Source organism: Heterocephalus glaber, unplaced genomic scaffold (assembly GCF_053883595.1).
Source record: "Heterocephalus glaber isolate CG9 unplaced genomic scaffold, H.glaber_assembly_v1.0 deba00000943, whole genome shotgun sequence".
Taxonomy (NCBI): domain Eukaryota; kingdom Metazoa; phylum Chordata; class Mammalia; order Rodentia; family Bathyergidae; genus Heterocephalus; species Heterocephalus glaber.
In genome coordinates this window covers 1,627,003-1,648,227 of record NW_028258175.1, presented here as the reverse complement: position 1 = coordinate 1,648,227, position 21,225 = coordinate 1,627,003, and the positions used below count along the sequence as shown (strand labels likewise).

General features: G+C 55.2%; 2 protein-coding genes across 7 annotated transcripts; one reads left to right on the top strand and one right to left on the bottom strand.

Annotated features, from left to right (window-relative positions):
- The first annotated feature begins 126 nt into the window (after positions 1-126).
- Hirip3 (HIRA interacting protein 3) lies at positions 127-2,888 on the top strand. 2 transcript variants are annotated; one of them, XM_004856102.4, is made up of 7 exons: positions 127-317; positions 395-515; positions 610-724; positions 958-1,988; positions 2,073-2,241; positions 2,323-2,421; positions 2,500-2,888. In XM_004856102.4, exons 1-7 carry the CDS (start codon positions 253-255, stop codon positions 2,661-2,663), a joined length of 1,764 nt encoding a protein of 587 aa, XP_004856159.1. In that variant the 5' UTR covers positions 127-252; the 3' UTR covers positions 2,664-2,888. The 2 variants fall into 2 exon arrangements, with proteins under 2 accessions (XP_004856159.1, XP_021093094.1); XM_021237435.2 differs by having other exon boundaries at positions 395-521.
- A 778-nt stretch (positions 2,889-3,666) lies between these two features.
- On the bottom strand, positions 3,667-18,026 carry Taok2 (TAO kinase 2). 5 transcript variants are annotated; one of them, XM_021237426.2, is made up of 18 exons: positions 17,866-18,026; positions 17,612-17,683; positions 17,415-17,516; positions 16,917-16,962; positions 16,699-16,795; positions 16,492-16,605; positions 16,299-16,390; positions 13,959-14,052; positions 13,781-13,862; positions 12,611-12,778; positions 12,205-12,483; positions 11,914-12,075; positions 10,117-10,482; positions 9,823-10,026; positions 9,274-9,513; positions 6,012-6,224; positions 4,910-5,092; positions 3,667-4,833 (listed from the first exon to the last, which is right to left on the bottom strand). In XM_021237426.2, exons 1-18 carry the CDS (start codon positions 17,995-17,997, stop codon positions 4,312-4,314), a joined length of 3,168 nt encoding a protein of 1,055 aa, XP_021093085.2. In that variant the 5' UTR covers positions 17,998-18,026; the 3' UTR covers positions 3,667-4,311. The 5 variants fall into 5 exon arrangements, with proteins under 5 accessions (XP_021093085.2, XP_021093086.2, XP_012931741.1 ...); XM_021237427.2 differs by having other exon boundaries at positions 12,205-12,465; XM_013076287.3 differs by lacking the exons at positions 3,667-4,833; positions 4,910-5,092; positions 6,012-6,224 and having other exon boundaries at positions 7,390-9,513.
- Between the last annotated feature and the right edge of the window lie 3,199 nt (positions 18,027-21,225).

Below are 21,225 nucleotides of genomic sequence, written 5' to 3'. Positions count from 1 at the left end.
CAAATCGGTTTCTAACGAAAACCGTAAAAACGATTCGTTGTAACAAAGGCTACGTGCTTCGAGACACTCCAGCTGCCCAGGAAAAGCAACTTTTGTGTGGCAAACTTTTCAGCCCCCGCGGTCCACAAACCGAGGGCCAACGGCGCCGCGCCTCACAGTGCTGCAGCACGGCGCGTGCGCAAACTGCTCTCAGACGGCTGACGGAGGCCGAGAAGAAAAAAGGCGGGAGCCACTAATCCCGGGTAGAGCAAAATGGCGCGGGAGAATGAGCTGCGGGAGTTCACGCACAGCTTCTTCGGAGGCCGCCCTGACCTCAGGTGCACAGGGGATTGGAGTTAGGGCTGGAAAGGGCCAGGGTGGGTCGTGGACTCTGTCTTGACACTAGTCTCTTTAGCACGCTCACGCACTCCATCGTGCGGCAGAAGTTCTTGGCTCACACGGGTCGCAACCATTTGGAACCCGAGGAGAAGCAGGCGCTGAAGCGACTGGTGGAGGAGGAGCTACTGAAGATGCAGGTGTGGGTATGAACCTGGGCCCCAGGAGTGTGTTGCCCCGGAGGAGTTGGGCAGGACACACCCTTGGTACCTTTTGCCCTCTTGGTGCACACAGGTGGATGAAGCTGGAACCAGGCAAGAGAAGTCAGACCTCACCAAGAAGGTGAAGAGGCCTTCCACCTTCTGCAGTGACCAAGAAAGAAAAAGGTTCTGCTTCAATTCAGAATCAGGTCAGTGCCTCCTCCTTGCCATTTGTGCATTTTTCGTCACTGGTTTATTCAGAAGGCATTTACAGTGCAAGAGCTGAGGCCAGTGAGTCAGGAACCAGGAGGAGGGTGCAGTGAGAGCTGTGTTTCCTGCTGCTCTTCCCACCGTGGGAGCAGGGCTTAGAAACAGCCTGCCCCAAATGCAGGCAGACAGGACAGGAAGAACCCATCCCAACTCCCTCTTCTCCGTATTCCAGCGTCCAAGTCTGCAGTCTCCAGTCCAGACTGCTTTGGAAGCCCAGCAAAGAACAGGACGGCAGAAGCAGAAATCAGCCCCGCCGAGGAGGAGCATCCAAGGCAGGCCTCAGAGAAAGCAGTTGAGAACAGTGACGGAGAACGGCAAAGGGACCAGCCTGTAAAGCAGCTGGCAAAGATGAGATCAGAGGAGAGCAGTGAGGAAGAGGAGAGCTTAGGGGAGGAACAGGAGGAGGGCTCTGTAAGAATAAGAAAGATCTTGAAGGAAAAGGACAGTGAGGAAGGTGAGGAAGAAAAAGAATATAAGAGTGGGACTACAAAGAAACCTATGACCAAGAATGAGCAGGCACCAGGCAAGGCCTCAGCCAGTAAGCACCAGACCAGGGAGGAAATCGAGGACAGTGAGGAAGAGCCTGTCCAGAGGAGAGCAAAGCAGTCTGGGGGAAGTAGAGAAGCTAAAAGCCATGAGGAAAGTGAAAAGGAGAGTGAGGAGGAGGAGTGCCTAGCCACAGAAAAGGAGAACATGGAGGAGAAGGACAAAGATGGGGAGGAAGAAGGGGAGGATTGGAAACCCAGAGCTAGGAGCAAAGGAGCCAAAAAGTCAGCTTCGGAGGGGAAGAGGTGTAAGCAAGAAAGCAGGGTGGGGAGGCTGAGTGACTCGGGGGACAGTGGGGAAAAAGAGGAAGAGGCAGCAGACAGTGGAGATAGCAGTGGGAGAGGCAGAGAGCCTCCAGTGTACAGGAAGAGCAAGGACAGAACCCTGGGTCAGGGTAGGAAAAGGCAGAACAGAAGCAGTGAGGATGAAGACAGCTGCAAGGTGCAAGCACCTGCTCAGGGCACTGCAGAGACAGCCAGACCAGGCAGTGCCACTGGTGAGGAGAGTGACTCGGAAAGGGAGGTAAGTGACAGCGAGGCAGTGGGGAGCCCCAAGGGAGAGAGGAAGACCCACTCTTCCAAGAAGAGCTCTAAGAAAGGCAGAACACGAAGCTCCTCTTCCTCTTCCGATGGAAGCCTGGAGCCCAAAGACAGGAAGGTGAGGGTCCAGACAGGGCGGGAGCCATCGCCGGGGAAAAAGGAGACCCCAGCAGGCTCGGTCTTCAATTGCTTTCTTTGCCAGGCTAGTTCTGGTTGCCATGGAGAGGACCACCCAGCTGTGACCAGGCTGAAGCGCTACATTCGGGCCTGTGGTGCCCATCGAAACTATAAAAAGCTGCTGGGATCCTGTCGCTCACACAAGGAGTGCCTGAGTGTACTCCGGGCAGAACTGGAGGCCCTGGGCATGAAGGGTGAGGCAGGCTGTGTCCTGGGGGCCGGTGGAGGGCTGTGGCTTCAGGGGAGGAGAGGATCACAAGCTGCTTGTGCCCCAGGTAACCCTTCCTTGGAGAAGTGTCGGGCTCTGAAGGAGCAGCGGGAAGAGGCAGCGGAGGTGGCCTCCTTGGATGTTGCCAACATCATCAGCAGTTCAGGTGAGGAGTCTCCTCCCTGCTTGGGAGTAGATGGGGTTGGACTTCTTCAGAGAGCTGACCTGCCCTTGTTCGCCCTAGGCCGGCCACGTAGGCGCACCGCCTGGAACCCTTCCGGAGAAGCAGCCCCCTTTGGGGAGCTGTACCGCCGGACCCTGGACTCAGAGGAGGAGCAGCCTCGCCAGGCCCCCCCAGACTGGTCACACATGCGAGGCATCATCAGCAGTGATGGCGAGAGCAACTGAGTGCTCCCATCCCCTAGGAGGGACCTTTCCGTGTGTACAAAGTGCATACAGCATCCCGTGCTCTCAACCTGAAAAGCAAAAGCAGCTTTCTTCAAGGAGGCTACAGCCCCAGGGGCAGAAACCATTCAAACACTACTTCTCAGCTTCACGTGTTCTCCGTTAGTCACGGTGTTCACAGGGGTTTATTTTTTGAGACCCAATAAAGGAATGTTTGTAAGCACCTCATCCAGAGCAGTCCTCTGCTCTTATGTCACCTGTGATCTGGGGATGGGAAGCTGAGGAGTAGCCACTGCTGCTGGTAGGCAGGTGTCTACAGGTTCGAGCTGGGCATGGTGGCGCCCACCTGTAATCCTAGCACTCAGATTGCTGCGAATTTGAGACCCTGTCTGCCGCCAGCCAGGCCGTCTCAGAAGGGTGTGGCTCCTAGCTCTCCTGCAGGCTGAGCAGTGAGCTCAGTTATCCTGCTCTTAGCTAGGTCGCTGACTGACATGCAGGTGGGAAGATAATCTCACAATGGGCCAGAGTGTGAGTACAAACCGACTCGGGGACAGTCTGTCTTCCTTCCCATTCACAGCCAGATTCCAGGCTAACGAGAGATGTGGACCTTATCGTCTAACCAGGGCCCACAGGCCTCTGCCAGAACTCCTGCTGTTGAGGCACCAGTGAGATAAGTGTAGAGCTGCCAGGGATCTATATGAAGTGGGCCTTCTGAGAATATGAGACCAAGGCATAGGAAAGCAGAGGAATGAAGAGGTCAAAAGATCGAGGACCTCCTTTGAGGTCCTGACCCAGTCATGCCTGAAGCCATTAAAATCACTCAAGTCGGGCTGGAGAGTTAGCCCAGTGGTTTCACCGACTGCTGAGCAAGCGCAAGGACCCGAGTTCGATCCCCGGTACCAAAAAAAATCAAGTTTTCAGCTACACAACTCCGTATATGCAGTGCCATCAGCACCTGCCACTGAACAAGTCCTTCCTACACCACACAGAAAGGGTGAGTCCGGGATCTGTTAGAATAACCAACAGTTTATTAAAAGCTTGCCCTGGGGCTCTGTGCCAGCCCCGCAGCTGAGAGGGGCTCCCGTCACTGCCACGGGGCTCAGGAGCAGCCCTTGGCAAGATCCTTCCCTTGTTCCCCTGCCCCAACCCTGACCCCAATTTAAAAAAAAAAGACAAGACGGCACAGGACGTCAGACAGCAACGGGGGAGTGGACAGGCACCCCGACAGACCCCTCCTGCTCCTCCTGTCCGAGGAAGGCTCGCATTCGACCCCCTCGGTCCCCACCCTGCTCTGCCACGCCACGGGTCTGGGGGTCCTGTCGCCCCGGCCCCCCTGCAAGGGTTGTATAGTTCTCTGAATACATATATCTAGACCCACCCTGCCCCCCTCCCCCCGGGACGAGATGAAATTTGCCTCGCACAACTCTGTCCTCTCCCAGGTGTTGAGGAAGACCCTGGCACCATGGTGGGGAGGCGGGGCCACTGGTCAGACTTGGGGAGCTGATACCCAAGCTGGCCCAGCGCCACCAGCCAGCCCCAAGAAGCTCATGAGATGAGAAGGTCGAGGGGAGCTGGAGCCCACTCTGTCCCCACCACCCTCAAGTAGGCTGTAGCTTGCGCCCGAGCGGGCAGACTGCGCCCGCCCTGCCCTTCAGGAGTAGAAGTGGGAGGAGCCATTGAGGATGTGGGAAGCCACACTGGTGCTGCGGCTCAGAGGGCCCGGCACAGCCGCCGCGGGGGGACCCACGTTCTCACTGCCGCTCCCCCCCGAGGCTGCCCGCCGGAGGGGTTGGGGGCTGTTCCTTAGCAGCAGCAGAGCTCCGCCACGGGGCGTCCCACTCTGTGTCGGGGGCCCCAGCCAGTTTGGGGGGCCGGGGGGAGCCAACAGAGCCGGCTGGCGCCAGGCTGGGGGGGGCATGCCCGGTGGAGGAGGGCCGTGGCTCCAGTGTGCCCCTGAGCGGGGGACGGGGCGGGAGGGCCAGGCGGGGGCAGGCGGCGGGGCGGGGTAGCCCTGGGCAGCAGCCTCCGCGGGGATGCCCCCCAGGGCCATGCTGGAGAAGCCCAGCCTCATGCTCTCGGCGTCAAAGGCCTCGATCTCGCGGGCCTGCCGCTCAAGCAAACTCCGGATCCGCTCGGAGCGCCCGGTCTGCAGCGCCAGCAGCTCCTCTTCCACCTGGGGCACCCAGAACAGGGGTTAGGGCGCTGGGGCGGCGCTGCCCTCCTGCCCGGTCCCGGAGCCCGCCCCTCACCCGCTGCTCCAGCAGCGCCCGCCGCAGCGTCACTCTCTGCTCCCGCTCCCGAAGCTCCCGCTCGTGCTGGCTCTCCGTGCGGATCTTGATCTTGCTCTGGTAGGCGTTGAGCAACTCCAGCTCCTGCTGAAGCTGCTGCCGAAGGGCCTGGAACTCTGCCTCCTGGGTCTCATCAAGCCGGAGCTGCAGGGCAGGGACACCAGTTTTGGGGACTTCCGCACCCCACAGTCCTCCCTGCCCCAGGCCTAGGCCCTAAGGCTGCAAGAAGCAGCGGTCTCAAGCCTATCAGAATGGAAGTCCCGCGTGCCTTGTACACAGCAATTACACTCGCAGGGATCTACCCCACGTATACTTGCACATGTGCTCAGTGTGCAGGAAGCGCTGGGATAGCAAAACTGGAGACAGCCTAAACGTCCATCAGCAAGGGGCGGGTTAAATAAACCTACACTGTAAAAAAAGAGTGGGGGCCGGGGATTTAGCTCAGTGGTTCAGCCACCTGCCTCAAAAGTGCAAGGTCCCGAGTTCGATCCCCGGTACCAAAAAAAGAGAGAGAGGTGTGCTGACATGGAAAGATGCCAAAGAAATAGGAAGTGTAAGAAGTGAGAGAACAATGTGTAACATAGGATTTCACGTGTGTTTTAGAATGCATTGGAAGAAAGTCTATAATCATTAGGTCACCTCTGAGAGGTGGGACAGGGGAGATGGGGCACTGGGACTCTGCAGCCTGGGGCCCACTCCAGAGTGGTGTGTGCACTGTGTACCACAGCAGTGCTCTAAAGCTCCTAGGCCAGGCCGGGCCAACGGGCCCACGGGCCCAGGGCCACACGCATTGTAACTTGCTCCCTGTTCACGAGTTAAACTAACTTAGGCCCAGGAAAACACTATAGCCACTCTTTTCCGTGATGATTCTTGGTAGTCAGGATGGCTTTGTCAAAACCTTAAGAAAATACTAAGAGAAATAAAACCATTGCAGTGAAACAACAGCCGTTTCTCAGGTACAGAAAGCCCCAGCTCAGCCCACACCTCCCCCTTTCACCGCCCACAGCTAAGCCAGAGATTCACAGGCCGCTCTCCATCCTCCCTCCCAGCCCCCAGGCCTCACCGCCTGCGAGCTGAGCATTTCCGAGATGGACTGGTCGTACTGCTCGGCCAGGATTGCCAGCTTGCGGGTCTGCTCTTCCTTGAGCCGCTTAAGGAGGCTCTTGTGCTGAGCCTTAGGCGTGGTCTCCAGCAAGTGTGCCCGCAGAGCCTTGTACTGCCGAGTCTGGATCTTACACGTCTCCTGGAACTGCTTCTTGATCTGCAGCTCTTTAGACTGCGCAGTGGACGGATCAAGGGGAAATGGCGGCAAAGACGAGGGGAGGAAGAGGAGGGGGAGGAAGAGGAGGAACAACCAGGGGAAATGGGAAGAAGAGAAGGAGAGGAGAGGAGACAGAAGCAGAGACAGGGAGAGGGAGAGAAACAGAAAACATGTTAGACAGAGGGGGCGGGGGGAGCTGTACACAGACAGGTGTGGAGAGATGGGGTTGTGTGGAGAGGTCAGGAAGGTCTCGATGGCCAAGAGATGCAGGGAGAATGAGACAGATTCCATGAGCACGTCCAGGGTTGGGTGAATACCACGAGAAGGAACGTCAGAGTTCACAGACAAGGAACTGAGACTCTATAGAGGACTGAACGCACAAAAGAAGCTTTGAGCATGCAAAGAGGAAGAAAGTATGACCTTGGGATAGAAGCACATGTGCAAATAGAAGAATGTGCAAATGACTGAGAACACCCACGGAGAAGGCAACACCACTAAGGGCAGACAGGAAGTCCCAGGTCCAGCACCTTGGAGGAAGGCAGGGAAGGAGACGTACTGAGCTGAAAAATGGGTAAGATGGGGTGGCCCTATCATGGGCCACAGGAGGGCAAGGTGGCCAGATAGGGCTCAATTCCACAGGCCAACAGCTGCTACCCTGACTAGATTCACTCCAGCTGGCTCCTATATGCTCTGCTCCCGTCCAAGTCCGCAGCCAACCCAGTCCCAGGGCCGCACTCTGCCTGCACCCAGCTCACTACCCTCAACTGCAGAGGGTCTGCCGCCCTGTCCCCCAGCCCCTTAGGCTAACGCCTGAGCAGGAGAGATGCAGCTCCGGCACAGAAGGGGACAACACGGGCCATGGGCTGGTAGAAGAGGCAGCAGACAAGGAGGTTAAAGGACCTGGACCCTAACGGGCCCTCTGGAAGCGACCCATAGCAAGGGCCCTTGGGCCAGGAAGCTCTGTGGAAGCTCCACACAGGCCCTAAGGCCAGGGCTAGTGGTGGTCGTGGTGCAATGAAGCTATGAAGGCAGAGAAGATGAAGCTGAGGAGTGAAAGGGACTGAGATAACGTAGATGGGGAGGGGAGGTCATGGAGCTGGGGGCCAAGGGTCCAGATCGGGGGCAAACCAGGGAGGCTAGGCGGCAGGACAAAGCAGACAGAGGCAGCCTGGGCCAAAGGTACAGTTCCGCTGATATTTTATTTGCGTTTGTCTTTTTCTTTTCTTTTTTGGTGAGGGAGAGGGGAACAGGTTGGAAGGGAGACAGAAAAACAAAATCAAAGAGGAGAAAAAAAACCAAACCGGTCATGACTCTTCCCACCCTCTCGCCCCTGGCCCCAGCCTGAGTCGATGAGGGTGAGGATGAGCACACACAGCGGGACAGCAGCAATAACTTAGGGGCGGGAGGACACACAGTGTGACTTCCGGACTCTGCAGTGGAGGGGCTGCTGTCTAGAAGCTGGAAGGGCTGTGCTTAATAGGGTGCATACTGCGGAAGGAGGGCAGGAGGGAGAAGGGGCTGGGGACCGGAAACTTCACTGAGTGCTGGGAGATAAAGTGCTCGATGCTCTACTGGGCAGGGAACAGGCTAGAGCTGGTTACCTCCAGGGAGGCAGGGTCCGGAACTGGCGGGTCCGGGATCTCCGCCCAGCTAAAGTCCCTGGTGGTGGCTGGCGGCAGGCAGGGGCCCCAAGCCGCCGCCGGCTGCGTGGCAGCAGCCGGGGGATCCGACTGGGCCGTTCACCTCGAAGCAGGCCCCAGCTGGCCAGCATGTGGACGGCCCAGGGGGGCAAGTGGGAGGCTAAGCCCTGGCTGGCACGTGCCAAGCGCCAGTTCCAGCCCTTGCACAGAGCCCAAACCTGTGCCATCAGGGCAAGGGGGTGTAGGGCAGTGCGAGGATTGCCCCGCCGGGGCCCAGGGACGGGCAGGCGGCTGCGGAAGCCATCCTTGTTGGTTTTAGGGTACAGTGCAAACAGGCCCCGGTCGCCCACAGCCCCACAGCCCTGCAGGGCCCAGAAGACCATGGGCGACAAGCGCAGCAGAGCCCGCAGCCAGAGCCGAGAGATGCCCCGGCGCATCCGGGGGGCCTGCTGCCGCACCCATCTGCCCCCAGCTGCCACAGCTGCCAGAGGTAGAGCTAGGCCTGGCCAGGCTAGGAGCCAGGCAGCCCCAAGGCCCAGAGGTACACCCACAAGGCCTCGGCGCCAGCTCAGGCCCAGGACGGCCCCCAGAGCAACCCCCTGGGCCAGGAGCAGGAACAGGCTGGGGGGCAAGTCCAGAGCTGTACAGAGGAGCAGGTAGGAGGCCCCTAGGCCCACCAGGCCCACCTCAAGGGCCAGGAGTGCTGCCTGCAGGCCACCCCCACCCTGGGCCGCCAGCAGTGGGAGCAGCAACAGAAGCAGTAGGGGTAGAAGGCCAGAGGAGGACCCCACTGCAAAGGAAAGGCCAGCCAGCAGGCCGTGAGTCAGGAGTCCAGGGAGCTGGCTAGGAGGACTGGGCCTCAGATGCGGTGGAGGGGGCTCTGGGGGGATGTCCGGGGAGGGACAGCCATCACCAGGATCCCTAGGGGTCCCAACTGGAGCCCCCTCCTCCTCATCCTCTTCCTCCTCAGGGACTGGAGTCAGTGCTGGGCTCTGGACCCAGTCGGGTTCAAACTCCTCATCCAGAAGGTTCCCATCCTCCTTCTCCCACAGCTCCCATGCCCTGGGCTCCTCCTGACCAACAATGTTCCTCTCAGGTGCCAGCGATGGGACTCTAAGCTCCTCTATCTCCTCCTCAGGTAGTCCCCAATCTTCCTCATTAACTGGATTCCGAGGCTTTTGTGGGTTGGGACTAAGGGTTCCTGATTCTTCCCCCCAAATCCTTTGCTCCTCTGGCTCCAAGGTAGCCCCTTCCTTTCCCAGGATCCTTCTCTCTGGTACTGCTTCCTCCTCTCCCAGCATCCTTTGGTCCAGGACTGCCTCCTGGCCAGATGAGCAGGGCTGAGCTTCACTAGGGGTGCCTGTGCTGAGTGGTCCCAGAGCCCCAGTAACAGGGAGGCCCGGGGGGCGCTGGCCTGCACGTACTTTGAGGCTCTTGGGCTGCTGGCGAACCTGGGCTGCATGCTTCTGCCGCAACTCTTGTTCACGTCGCTTGTTGTACTCCAGCTGGTTGCCCAGTTCTGTCTGGTGCTGCAGGCGGGTGAGCTCAGCTCGTGTGCGCTGGACGGCCTGGAGCTGCCGGAGTTCCAGCTCCCGAGTGGCCTCATGCTGCCGCAGCAGCAGCGCACACTCCAAGTCCTTCTGTGTCTGTTTCTTGTTCAAGTCCTGAGGTAGAAAGGAGGCAGGGCCCAGGGACCAGTCAGGGAGGCTTGTTGACAGCAAGGAAGTAAGAGCCCAGGACTTGCTGGCGGAGAGAGCTGGAGTGGCGTGGCAACGGGAGGTATGAGCACTTGGCTGGCCTGGGAATAGAGCCCAAGGCCATCCTCACAAGGTCCCACATAGAAAGCAAGAGGGTCACCGAGAAGTGGGAACACCACCACCAGGGTAGAAGTGAGCGAGGCCGATGGAATGGAGAGAGGGGAAGCGCTGAGAGCCGTGACTGAGTGCAGGAGGAAGGGCAGGAAGGAAGCCTACCTCTCGCAGCAGGTCCTGGTCCAGGCTGTGGCGAGCCAGAAGCATCTTGCGCTTATACTGGCGACACTGCAGCTCAAAGTACTGGCGCTGCCGCCGCAACAAGCCTGCTTCCTCCTCCGCCTGGCACTGCTGGAGCTGCTCCTTCTGCCGCAGCAGCCACTCGGCCTTCTCCCGCTTGGGTGTGCTGGGGTTCTCCTGGAGCTCCTGGCAAGCGCAGTGGGGCTCAGGATCAGGGTGGCCTGCCTACCTGCGCCCCACTGGCCTGCCCCTTGCAGCAGGCCAGCCCCAGCCCACCTCCTTCAGCTGCTCCTTCCGAAGCTTGTAGGTTCGCTTCTGCGCCTCCAGCAGGGCAGCCAGCTCCTTCTTCTGCTGCCCGAGGATATGCTGCTGGAACTTCCGCTCCTCAGCCTGGGCGGCTCGAGCCTCCTTCTCACCAATGGCCTGGTGTCGCCGGGCCAGCTTTTCTGCCTCAGCCCCAAAGCCAGCCCGCTGCGCCTCAAGCTCCCGCTGCAGCCGTGCACTGTGCTCCTCACGTTCACCCCTCAGCCGCGACTCCAGAGCCAGCAGCTGCTTTTGGTGTTGTCGCCGCATCCGCTTGTAGCCACTGAGCTGCTCCCGCAGGGCCGAGTCCTGCTCATGCTCCTGGATCTGGCGGCTGACCTGGGGCAGGAGAGAGGATGGGAAGTGGGGCTCATCCTTGGGCCCCCTTTTATTCACACAGATTGTCTTTGAGCTCCTTGGGGAAGCACATGGGTTTCAGGCTAACTGGTTCCACTCATGTAGTACCTTCCTCACGCTTAACCTGAGCCTGTTTCCTCAAATGGATGATGGAGATATTATTTACTTCACTGAGTTAAGTGTGATCAAAGGAGGTGAGAAAAGGTGGTGAGCTCAGGGCCTGGCACAAAAGTAGAAAAAAATCACGTTAGTTCAAAAGAATGAACTGGACAGACTGGGACTCAAATCCCAGCTCTGCCACTTGCTAACCAAGTGATCTGAAGCAAGTTAACTTCTCAGAGCTTCACTTCTCCCATCCTTACACATATGACGAGACCTTCTCCTAGGAGCTGCTTAGACAAGTCTGATGCACACAGAGCAGCACCTAACAGGTTCCCTGCACGGGCAGGGGTCAAGGTCCTTCCCTTCAGCAAACACCAAGGGCCAACCCTACCCCAGGTCCTAAGCTGGGATCTGGGACCCTGGGTGTCTTCACACAAGTCTCATTCTCAACTGCTCCATCAGTGGTTCTCAACTGAGTTCAGGTGGCCCAGGCCCTGGAAGAGACAGACCTCGTGCACAGCACAAAGCCCCTGAGGAGCTGGAGAAACACCCCAGCAGAACCACTGCTACATGTAGAAGCTGTGCAAACATACAGACCAATCCAGTGGCCTCCAGGAGGACTGCTGGTACTCAAATTCATTTAAGTGGGAATGTGATCTACAGGTTTAATAAAAGCTACATTTTATGGAAAGTCGAACACATTTTCCTATGAACTGAGAAAAAGACCGGCAAAACTTGATTGTAGGGAGGACTGAGGTCCTGCCTACAGAGTTTGGGCCCTGTCACAAGTGCCTGGCCAGGCAGCCCCTTCGAGCCTCAGCAGCTTCATCGCTCAGATGGGATCCGACCTCCTTCCTGGGGCAGCTGGGAAGATTAAGTACAGGGATATATGCGTGCCTGCAAGCTCATCACTGGCACGACGCAGGCCCCTGTACTCCACCCCAAGCCTGGGGCAGAGAATCCAGCAAACCTGCAAAATGCCATCCTGAGCAGCACAGCGGGCTGAAGGTATACAGGGATGTGAATGCCCAACTGGCCAGAGGAGCCCAGGAGCCCCACGTTATTTCAGCCAGGCCATGAACACAGAGTAAGTTTGCTAAGCTAGAGACACCTAGACCAGTGGTGTGACCTCAACAGTCTGCTGGGAGAAGGGAGCAGGCAGGCTAAGAAGAGAAGGCAAAAAACAGCAACAGAAGGAGTGTTGAGTCTGGACTTAATCATATATGACTGGGACAAAGTCGTCTCTGGACTTAGCACCCAGCATGTAGCAAAAAGGACAGCAAGCTGGCTGAGTGGGGAGGCTGCACTCACCAGGGAGGCGGTCCGGATGGTGGCAAAGTGGTCCCGGTTACGGCAGTAGGCCCGTCGGCGGGCAGAAGAGGTGGTGGAAGCAGGAGCTGGGGCTGTGGAAGGCTGGAGAGGGCCTGGGGTGATCTCCGGCTGGAAGGGGTCATCATACAGGCTATCAGAGCCCTAGGCAAAGGAGAGGCAGGAGATACCAAAACTCAGAGGCCCATTCAGACTGAGGAGGGAAAGCTGGGACCCAGGCGACTCCCTAGCAGGACAGCTCAGGCCTGGCCAACTGCCCCATCGGCTACATACCGGAAGCCGGTGGATGACGGAGCTGTGTGAGGTGACTGTGTGCTCCCCCTCCTGCATCATGGCCATCTCTCTGGCTTCAGGGCCTTCTTCCTCCTCTTCTTCCTCTTCCTCCTCTTCCTCCTCCTCCTCATTGTCTGAGGCGTCTGCTAGGCTGTTGACTGAGCTACTCTGACTAGAGGCGCTGATAGACATGCTGGGCACCGAATGGCTGCTCTCTAGACTGGTCAGCGTCCCTGCCCGGTGCATGTAGGGCTCTGCCTCCTGTGAACAGGGTGTGGGCTGTATGGCAGGGAAGGCAAAGGTATAGGGCAGGACAAGCAGATAAAAGGGTGTGAAGTGCGGTGGAGAGGACTTGGGACAAAGCCCAGCATGGAGAATAAGGACAGGGCGGGGCCAGCTGGGTCACCTCTTCTTCCTCAGGAGCCTCAGCGCCAGGACCATTGGGCGCCTCTTGGAAAAGGATCTTCTTCATCTTGCGGTACTGCAGGTTGTCCAGCTCCCGCACAGCATCCTTGGTTCTCTGGATTAAGTCCATGATGACAGTGGGTGGCCGCTCCCGGAGCACAAAGCGGTGCTGGGGGAAGAGGACAGTGAGGCCTGCTGCTGACCCTGCCCTGCCGGAACCCATGGCTCTCCCCTGGGGCCCATGCCATCACCATATGATGCTGGCCTGTCTCAAGCCCTCCTCCCACAGTGATTCGCTCCACCACCTAGGCTCTACTCTACAGCCTCTCGTTCCTCCAGCCACGGTTGACAGGTACAACAGGCAATCTGGACGCCAGCCCAGCACCACTACCCAAGTGCTATGTGACATTGGATGTGTCACGAGGCCTCTTTGGGCATAAGGTATTTCACAATTATAAAACAAGTAAGCCAGACATGCTGCTCCATGCCTGTAATCCTAGCACTCAGGAGGCTGAGGCAGGAGGATCGCCATGAGTTGAAGGCCAGCCTGGGCTAGGCAGTTCAAGGCCAGCCTAAACTACGTAGTGACACTCTGTCTCAAAAAACCAGTAACATGGGCTGGGGATTTAGCTCAGTAGTACCACCACCTGCCTTGCAAGTGCAAGGTCCCGAGTTTGATCCCCACTACAAACAAAACAAAACAAAACAATCAGTAAAAACAAAACCCAAAAAACCAAGGAAGTCAAACTAGACAGTCTAAGTTCCCACCTAGGGTCTTTAGGTCCCCATGGTATAGGAAGGGAACAGGGGCCCTCTAGTCTTGATGAATGACTCAGACACACCTAAGAGAAGTCATACATTTACACATGATAAGGCTACACAGGCTTGAATTACAGCAGTATGGAACCCTGGTTATTCCATACTGACCAGAACCTCTGGCTGACAGTTACATGTATGTTTGATTAATGAAAAATGCAAAAGCAAATTATTACTCAATAAATTAACATAAAAAAAGTCTAGCAAAACACACAGTCCATGGCATTGGAGATGGAGGTGGGAATTCATAAAAGCAGCTCTTGGTGCAGGAACTGGGAACCACTCGTCCCACTTCGGGTTTCTTTGCTCTGCTGTGCCGAGGCCACAGGAGGGTGCTTGGCCAACAGGCCCTCACCTTCAGAAGAACCTCTGAGGTTGGTCTGTCTTGAGGGATTTTCTGAAGACAGGAGTCAACAAAATTCCGGAAGTACTCAGACCTGGAGGTGGGAGTGGGTAGGAGACAGGTAGGGAGGGCATGAGCCACATGACTGACCCCAAAACCTAACCCCCAGGGCCAGGAATCCAGTCCTCACCAGTGTCCTGACTGGAGCACGGGGGACTCATTCTGTGCAATGTGGTATAAGGCACTCATCGCATTCATGTTAAACAGTGGTGGTTTCCGTTCCGCTAGAGGAGGTCGAGGGGGACGAGAGGTAGAAGGTAAGCAGAGGGGACCAGAATGGAGCTCAGATGACTTGGGTTCGTACCTCAGCTTCCTGGCTGTGACCTTGGGCAATTCCCAGAACCCTGTGGAGTCTCAATTTTTTCCTCTGTAAAATACAACACCCTTCCATTCCCCTGCCCTCAGATGGAGCAGCGATCAAAGAAAATAACACTCACAAAGCACTGAAACAGAAGGCAGAACAAAGTCCACTCACAGGTTGTACCAATCAGCTCAACTAAAATTAGTAGATACAACACAAAAGTAAAACCTTGCTAAAGGGAAGAGAAAAATGAGGAGCAGCCCTCACAGAACTTGGAAGTCTAAATGGAAGCTCACATAGGGCTGGACAATGACACCAACTTATGAGTGTTACTGGGGTACCCAGAGACCAGAAAACAGCGGGGCAGCTGAGTGCTGCGGGACTTCAAGCTCATGCATCTGCAGGGAACAGGAAAGGGCTTTTGGAAAAAGGGTTACTGGAGCTAGACCTTGGATTACATGTCCAAAGTCAGGAGCTCCTTGTGGCCCACACAAATGTTTTGTACTGCTCATGTTTTTGGCCTCATCAATGATTTAAAAAAATTAATTGCAACAATAACAACCTAAATTTCATCTTTGTCTTAAAAAATTAGATCAAGCACCCGGGATGTAGCTCAGTGCTTCTGCCACTTGCCTGGCAAGGGCAAGGACCTGAGTTCAATCCCTGGTACCAAAAAATAAAATAAAATAAAAAATTAGATCTAAGCCAGGGATGGTAGTGCAGGCCTATAATCCCAGCACTCAAGAGGATGAGGCAGGAAAATTATTGTGTGTTCAAGGCCTGCCTGGGCTACACAGCGAGACCCTGTCTCAAAACCAACAAAATAACAAGAAAAAAATGAGATTAGAAACACAACTGATATTACTGCATGACAATGGGCCAGAGCTAAGTGCTCTTCCTCTGGGAATGGCCATATCCAGGTTGCCATGCCCTCCCTCATCCTGCATTTCCAAAACTGCCTTTGAATATCAGTTGCCATTTACAATTAGGCTTGACCCCTCCCCCAATAGTAGAGAACTGGATTTTTTTTTTTTTTTTTTTTGGTACTGGGGATTGAACTCAGAGCCTCGGGGTTGCCAGGCAGGTGATGTACCACTGAGCTACATCCCCGGCCCTAGAGAACTATTTTTTTGTATTCATGTCTCTACCAAAAGCTAGGACTATGATGGATAGATCTGCCTTATTCTTCTACTTATTCTATTGTAAGAAAGGATAAGGATGACTACATCTTGCAGGCAATGGGAAGCCACTAGTGGCTCTGAGAGGGTAGTGAAATAACTGCCCTGAGCTTAAACAGAAATCTGTGGCATCAGCACATAAGCGATGACACGGGAAAGACTGCTGCATGGAATTGTGGATAAGAGTAACCAACAGCAACTCTTTCTTGGGCAACTATTCTTTGCCTGGCATTGCACTGGGGGTCTTACAAACATTACCTCATTAAACAGGTGCTTCAGTGCTATGGGCTGGCAGAGATAAGAACCCTGACATGGCTTCAAGGACTCATGAATTCTCTCTCTCAGACTTTGTCACTACTCTGCATTACATGCTTCAGTTTCAAACAAGTGAAGCTAGTGTCAGTTCCCCATGCCTACTTTTTTATTTTTGAGTCAGGGTCTCGCTGGCCTTGAACTCACAGCAGTCCTCCTGCCTCAGCCTCCTGAGTGCTGGGACTACAGGTGTGCACCACCACAGCCAGCATCCCATGCCTACTCTTACCTCTAGACCTCTGTATACACCACTCCCGTAATGCTCTTCCCTACACCCTTCCAACGGTTATTATTTGTTTTGTGGGTCTGCTTAAACATCTCTGCTACAAGGCCTTCCTCGGCTCCCAAACTAGGGCAAATTCCTTTTTTTATGTCTGCATTTTCCCATTCAGCTTTCGTCACAAAGAGAAAAAACATGCCTGGTGTCTTCAACTCAAATCTAAATTCCATGAGGGCAAGAATCTTATTTATTGCTATGCCTCCAGAACTTAGCACATGCATGCCACAAAGCGGAAAAGTGATGACTGATACAAGATTTGACAGTTGCTTGTATTGGGGTGCCAGGGTAGAGTCAAAATGGAAAGGGGCTTGCAGGCCTTGGTTCCAGTCCTAGGGGGGACAGTACAGAAGGGAGCTGGGAAGAAAGAGGATGAAGGAGCAGAGAGGAAGACACCCTTACCCAGCTCGATGCAGGTTATCCCCAAAGACCAGACGTCCACTTTGCCATCGTACTGCCCCTCGTCCATTGCCAGGATCACCTCTGGAGCCATCCTGGGAGAATGGTCAGAGGAGAGAGGCTATCACCTGCCCAGGCCCTGCAACTTCTACTCGACATCCTGGGTGCTTCTCCACTCACCACCACTCTCCCTCACCAGTATGGGGTGCCCACGAAGGAGTTGGCAGGGGCCATAATAGACGCGGAGCCGAAGTCCCCCAGCTTCACCAAGCCTGGCTCTGAAAGCAGGATGTTTCCAGCCTTCACATCCCTGCCAGAAGGGAAGTGCAGGGATGATACGCATGTCAAGAAGCCAGGGCAAATGCTGCAGACTGGGAACCAAGGGCCAGTGCAGGAGCCATACCTATGGATCATGTTGTGGGAGTGCAGATATGCCAGGCCCTGGAGTGCCCCATGGGTCACAGCTGCAATTTCCACCTCCTGAAGGGGCTTCTTGTGTACTGAGGGGGGAACATGACACTGAGGGAGACCACAGGTGGGACTAGAGTGGGTTTCCTTTATCATTTCTCCTATAGGTTCTCTGTTATTCATAGCCGACACGTTGGCTAATGAGACACTTACCTTCTAGGAGGTCAGAAGCTGAGCCCAGGCAATACTCCATCACCAGCTAAGGAAGGGTCAAGTGTTAGAGAGCAGCAGATCCTAGTCACCCTCGGCCCAGCTCCCTTGGGCATAAACGCAAACACCCTCTGCCACTCAGGTAGTGCCCCCAAGGTAATAACAGGGAGAAAGGGCCCACTAGAGAAGGGGGGAGTGGGACAGATCCTAGAGGGAAGGCCTCCGCTAGAAAGAACCCAATACCCTGTCACTCCCACCCGGGTCCCTTTAAAGCCCAAATCATCTCTACCTCCTCCAACCCATGTGCCTTTTTCCAGCTGCTAATAGTACTATGTTATTCTCCTCTGGGAGCAACCCTGCTTCTCAAGTCTGTTAGAGAACTAAAGTGGCCAAGACAGAATGCTTCCTTCCCGAGACCTCACAATGGCACCTGGAACAGGGCCCACTTAAGAGTCTGGACCAAGACAAGCTAGAAGCGAGTATGGCAGGGGGCCAGCTCACCCAAGCTGTGTGTTCCCTCAGGTAACAGCCCCGGTACTGAATGGTATTGGGATGCCGGAGCTTCTGTAAGAACCGCACCTCTTTGATGATGTCCTGCCATTTCTAGGAGGAGGTCAGGGTAGGAGGGTGTTACCCAGCTTGGATCTTGAGACTGGGTCCCCTGCCCACCCAACCTGGTCCTTCTGAGACTGACTCACCTCATTTGATTGCTTCCCACTGTAAGACATCTTCTTGATGGCCACCACCTCGCTATTCCGGACATCCCGGGCCTAGAGGACCAGACCAGAAGGCTGTAAAGGGCCCTGCTGAGTACATGGGAGAGGGAGGACTGGCTGACCCAACAAGAGAGGGCAGAAAAGGCTAGTGTGGTGGAGAAAGACTGTATGCAGGTTCACAGGGTTAAGAACAGTGCCCCAACCCCTAATTTCCCCTCCCCCAAGACCCAACTCACAAAGTATACAGCTCCAAAGCTGCCATGACCAATTTCTCGGAGATCAGAGAAGAGCTTTTCAGGATCATCCTTGAAGAAGAGCTCAGCCACATCAGGGTCCTTCAGGCTCCCGGCCCGGCCCCCAGCTGGCATGGTGGCCCCCGGGGGCCCTGAGAGTGGGACCTGGCCTACAGAATGCAGATGGGAGCCTTAGCGCAAGGATGAGGTCCTCAGAGAGAGGAAGGGGCCCTCAAGTTCCTGCCTTCTCCTCTCATTCACTGCTGAGGGGGAGGCACTGCTGAGGAAGGACAGGGGAGATTAGGAACGTCAAAGCTATAAAAAAAAAAAGTTGCCTTGGCAACCAGATCATGGGGGCCAGGTCCCTGGAGTCCCTAAAACTGCTAGGAAGACTCTAGGAAGCTAAGCATCCTCACCAACCCCTCAGCCTTCAACAAGGTCCCATTTCCCTGCAACTCCTATTTCTTTCCTCAAGGATAAATGGTTCTGCCTTCTAGGCTGGACTCCAGACCCTATGTGTCCTACCCTGCAAGTCCCGCTCCCCCACAACTTCCAGGCACCTTCCTGTTCAACCATGGTGCTGAGGCCCCAGCCCCCCTCAACCTCTCACTGTGCAAGAGAACAGGAAAGGGCCAGGCCGGAGGGAGATCCGGCCATTGTTCTAAGTGGCTACTGGCCTGGACAGGGCCAGAAAACACATTCTCAGAAAGGCAGGGACACTGTGGTAGGGAGGTCCAGAATGGGAAGGACAGGAATTACAAATGGAAAGCCATCTGGCTTTGAGGGCCTCTTTTTGATCTGGACTGCCTTACTGGTCCAGTTCAACTGCACATACAGCACACATAGGGGAGGGCATCTGCAGGGTGTAAACCATGTGCACTCACCATGGATAGTGAGCACCTCACATGGACCACACCTGCTACTCGGTCCTTGCCACAACCATGCGAGTCATGTACTATCATTAACCCTATTCTACAGATGAAGACACAGGCTCAGAAAGGTTAAGTGACTCGCTCTGAGCTGGCTCCCCACCACCATGCTTTCAGAACAGCCCTATGAATCCAGTGGGACAGGAGAAGGATCACCATTTTCCAGATGAAATCACTGAGGCAGAGAGGGAAAAGAACTCCAAGGTCAGAGATCAGGAGCTTCTCCTCCCTATTGAGGCCTGCATGCTCAGCCCCTCCTCCAGGAAGCCTCTCCTGACCACTCCAGCCAGATGCCCAGATGAAGTTCCTGCAGGGCAACAGAACCAGGACCCTCAAGTGATTCCAGAACAGACTCCTGGCTAAGCACTTGTCAGGACATAGGCACAAAAGAACTTCAGCAGAGCTGGACTCCCCAGGCAGAGTTCTAGCTACTTCAAAGCACCTAACAATTTTAGCATGTAATTATATTCTGCCATGCATTGTTTCCTGTTGTGTTGTTAATTTTGTCTTCTCATCCCAACTGGAAGCTGGGGGGCAAGAAGGGAGCCTGACTCTCCAGTGGGCCCCCGGGGTGCAGAGGGCTCAAAATAGCCTGGGAGCTTGATTGATTGCTTTCAGCCCAGCCCTCAGCAGCACCTCGGCTGCTCAAAGCAGGGCCTCTTCTCTTCTCTGCCAGCAACAGTGCCAAGCACCCCTCACCGGCACCACACACCCACACACAAAGGCAGGTGCTCACAACTTGCCAAGGGAATCTTCCTGACCTCTTTACCAGTACTCAGCCCAAGATTACTAGTACAGGACCCCAGGCCACATGACAGGGGTGCTGAGAACTTGCAATGCATCACTCAGGTCCCTTTCCTCACAATAACAAACACTTAAGCAAATACCAAGGCCTCTGCTAAATTATAACCACCTTCTAAAACAAATAACTTTATCTCCACTCTGCAGATGAGGAAATCTGTCCCTGCACTGTACAGCAGTACATCCCATCTACAATGCATAGCAACAGGGCTTTAAGTTCCTTCTACTTCTTGATCTCCTCTTTGGTTAAATTACAGCATAGGGCTGTTGTGAGATTTTAATGAGATCTCACACTTAGGAACACTATGCAGACACTCAACACAGGATGGATTTTTTTTCCTTTCTTGCTTTCAGGGTTGCCACAAACCTTTAATCCTTTGGGGAATCTGCCCCCAGCTTGGCTTTAACTTAAGAGAGAAACCACTATGGCCATCATTTATCAAAGAGAGCCCTTTCATGAACCCAGGCCAAAGTCTGGGATTGGAATAAAGATGAAGGTCACAGTAGAAAGAAAAATCCATAAGGGAGAGACTGAAGCCAGAGCCTCCCATCAGGAAAAGCTCCTGAGCATGGGCCTCCTGGAAAGGAAACTCACTTTGCACCCTTCACCATTTCTAAACCTCACCCTCACTCATTCTTCTACGGACCCCTGACCAAATCCAGGCTCAGAAAAAGAGATGGCAAAAAACAAGTATGGATCTAGGCCAAGACTTGGCGGGGGACTGGCATTAAAATCCGGATTCTACCACTGTGTGACCTTGGGCAACCTTTCTGGGCCTCAATGTTCTCAACTGTAAAATGGGAAGACAGCAATAAAAGAGCTCCCACAGGATGAATGGAGGATGTCACATGAGATTCAAAATATACATGAAAGTACTTTTTAAGGGGCAGATCCCCTGAGATTGTATGAGATTATTTATATCATCACAGCCAGAGGTAGAAAGGGAAGGTAACTAGCTGAGGGAAAATACTGCCAAGTATGCCACTTCACACACACACTTCCTTGCAAGGGTAAGAAATCCAACCAGACCAGGTCTGAAAAGCAGATAAGCAGACCCACCACCGCAACCAGAGGCATGGGAATCCAGGGCCCCGAGCAGACAGGAAAAGGGACATAACCATGGAGAAGAGGTGACTGTGAGGGGCAGTGAGCAGGGAGAAGACCGGAAGGTGCAAACACATCTGATAGCTCAAACGCCTTAAGGTGTGACCCCAGCTGACATGAGAGGACCAGTTATCTGAAGTCCCCCATCAACTAGACACAATGGAGGGAAGGGGAAAGGGAAGAGGGTTGCAACAGAAGGCAAAGCTAGCCAGAGGCTGATCTCTGCTCGGCTGGGCTTTCCCACCTTGAGGAGAGGGCCTACCCAGGCACAGCTTCTCAGAAACAGCCTTTCTTTTCAGGGCTAGACACAGGGACCCGCGCCCCTGCACCCCGTGTCTCACCTGGTAGGGGTCACTATGGTGCCCCAGCGCCTCCGCTTCTGCCTGGGGTCCTCCAGCGGTTCTGCCAAGCAGGGAGAGGGGCAAGGAGACCTTTCCCCTTGCCACCTCTTCCTCAGCTTTCGCCCTTCCTGAGGGGCGGGCCTGGGAAACCTCCTCTGGAGGGGAGGGGGTGACAACCTGATCTGAC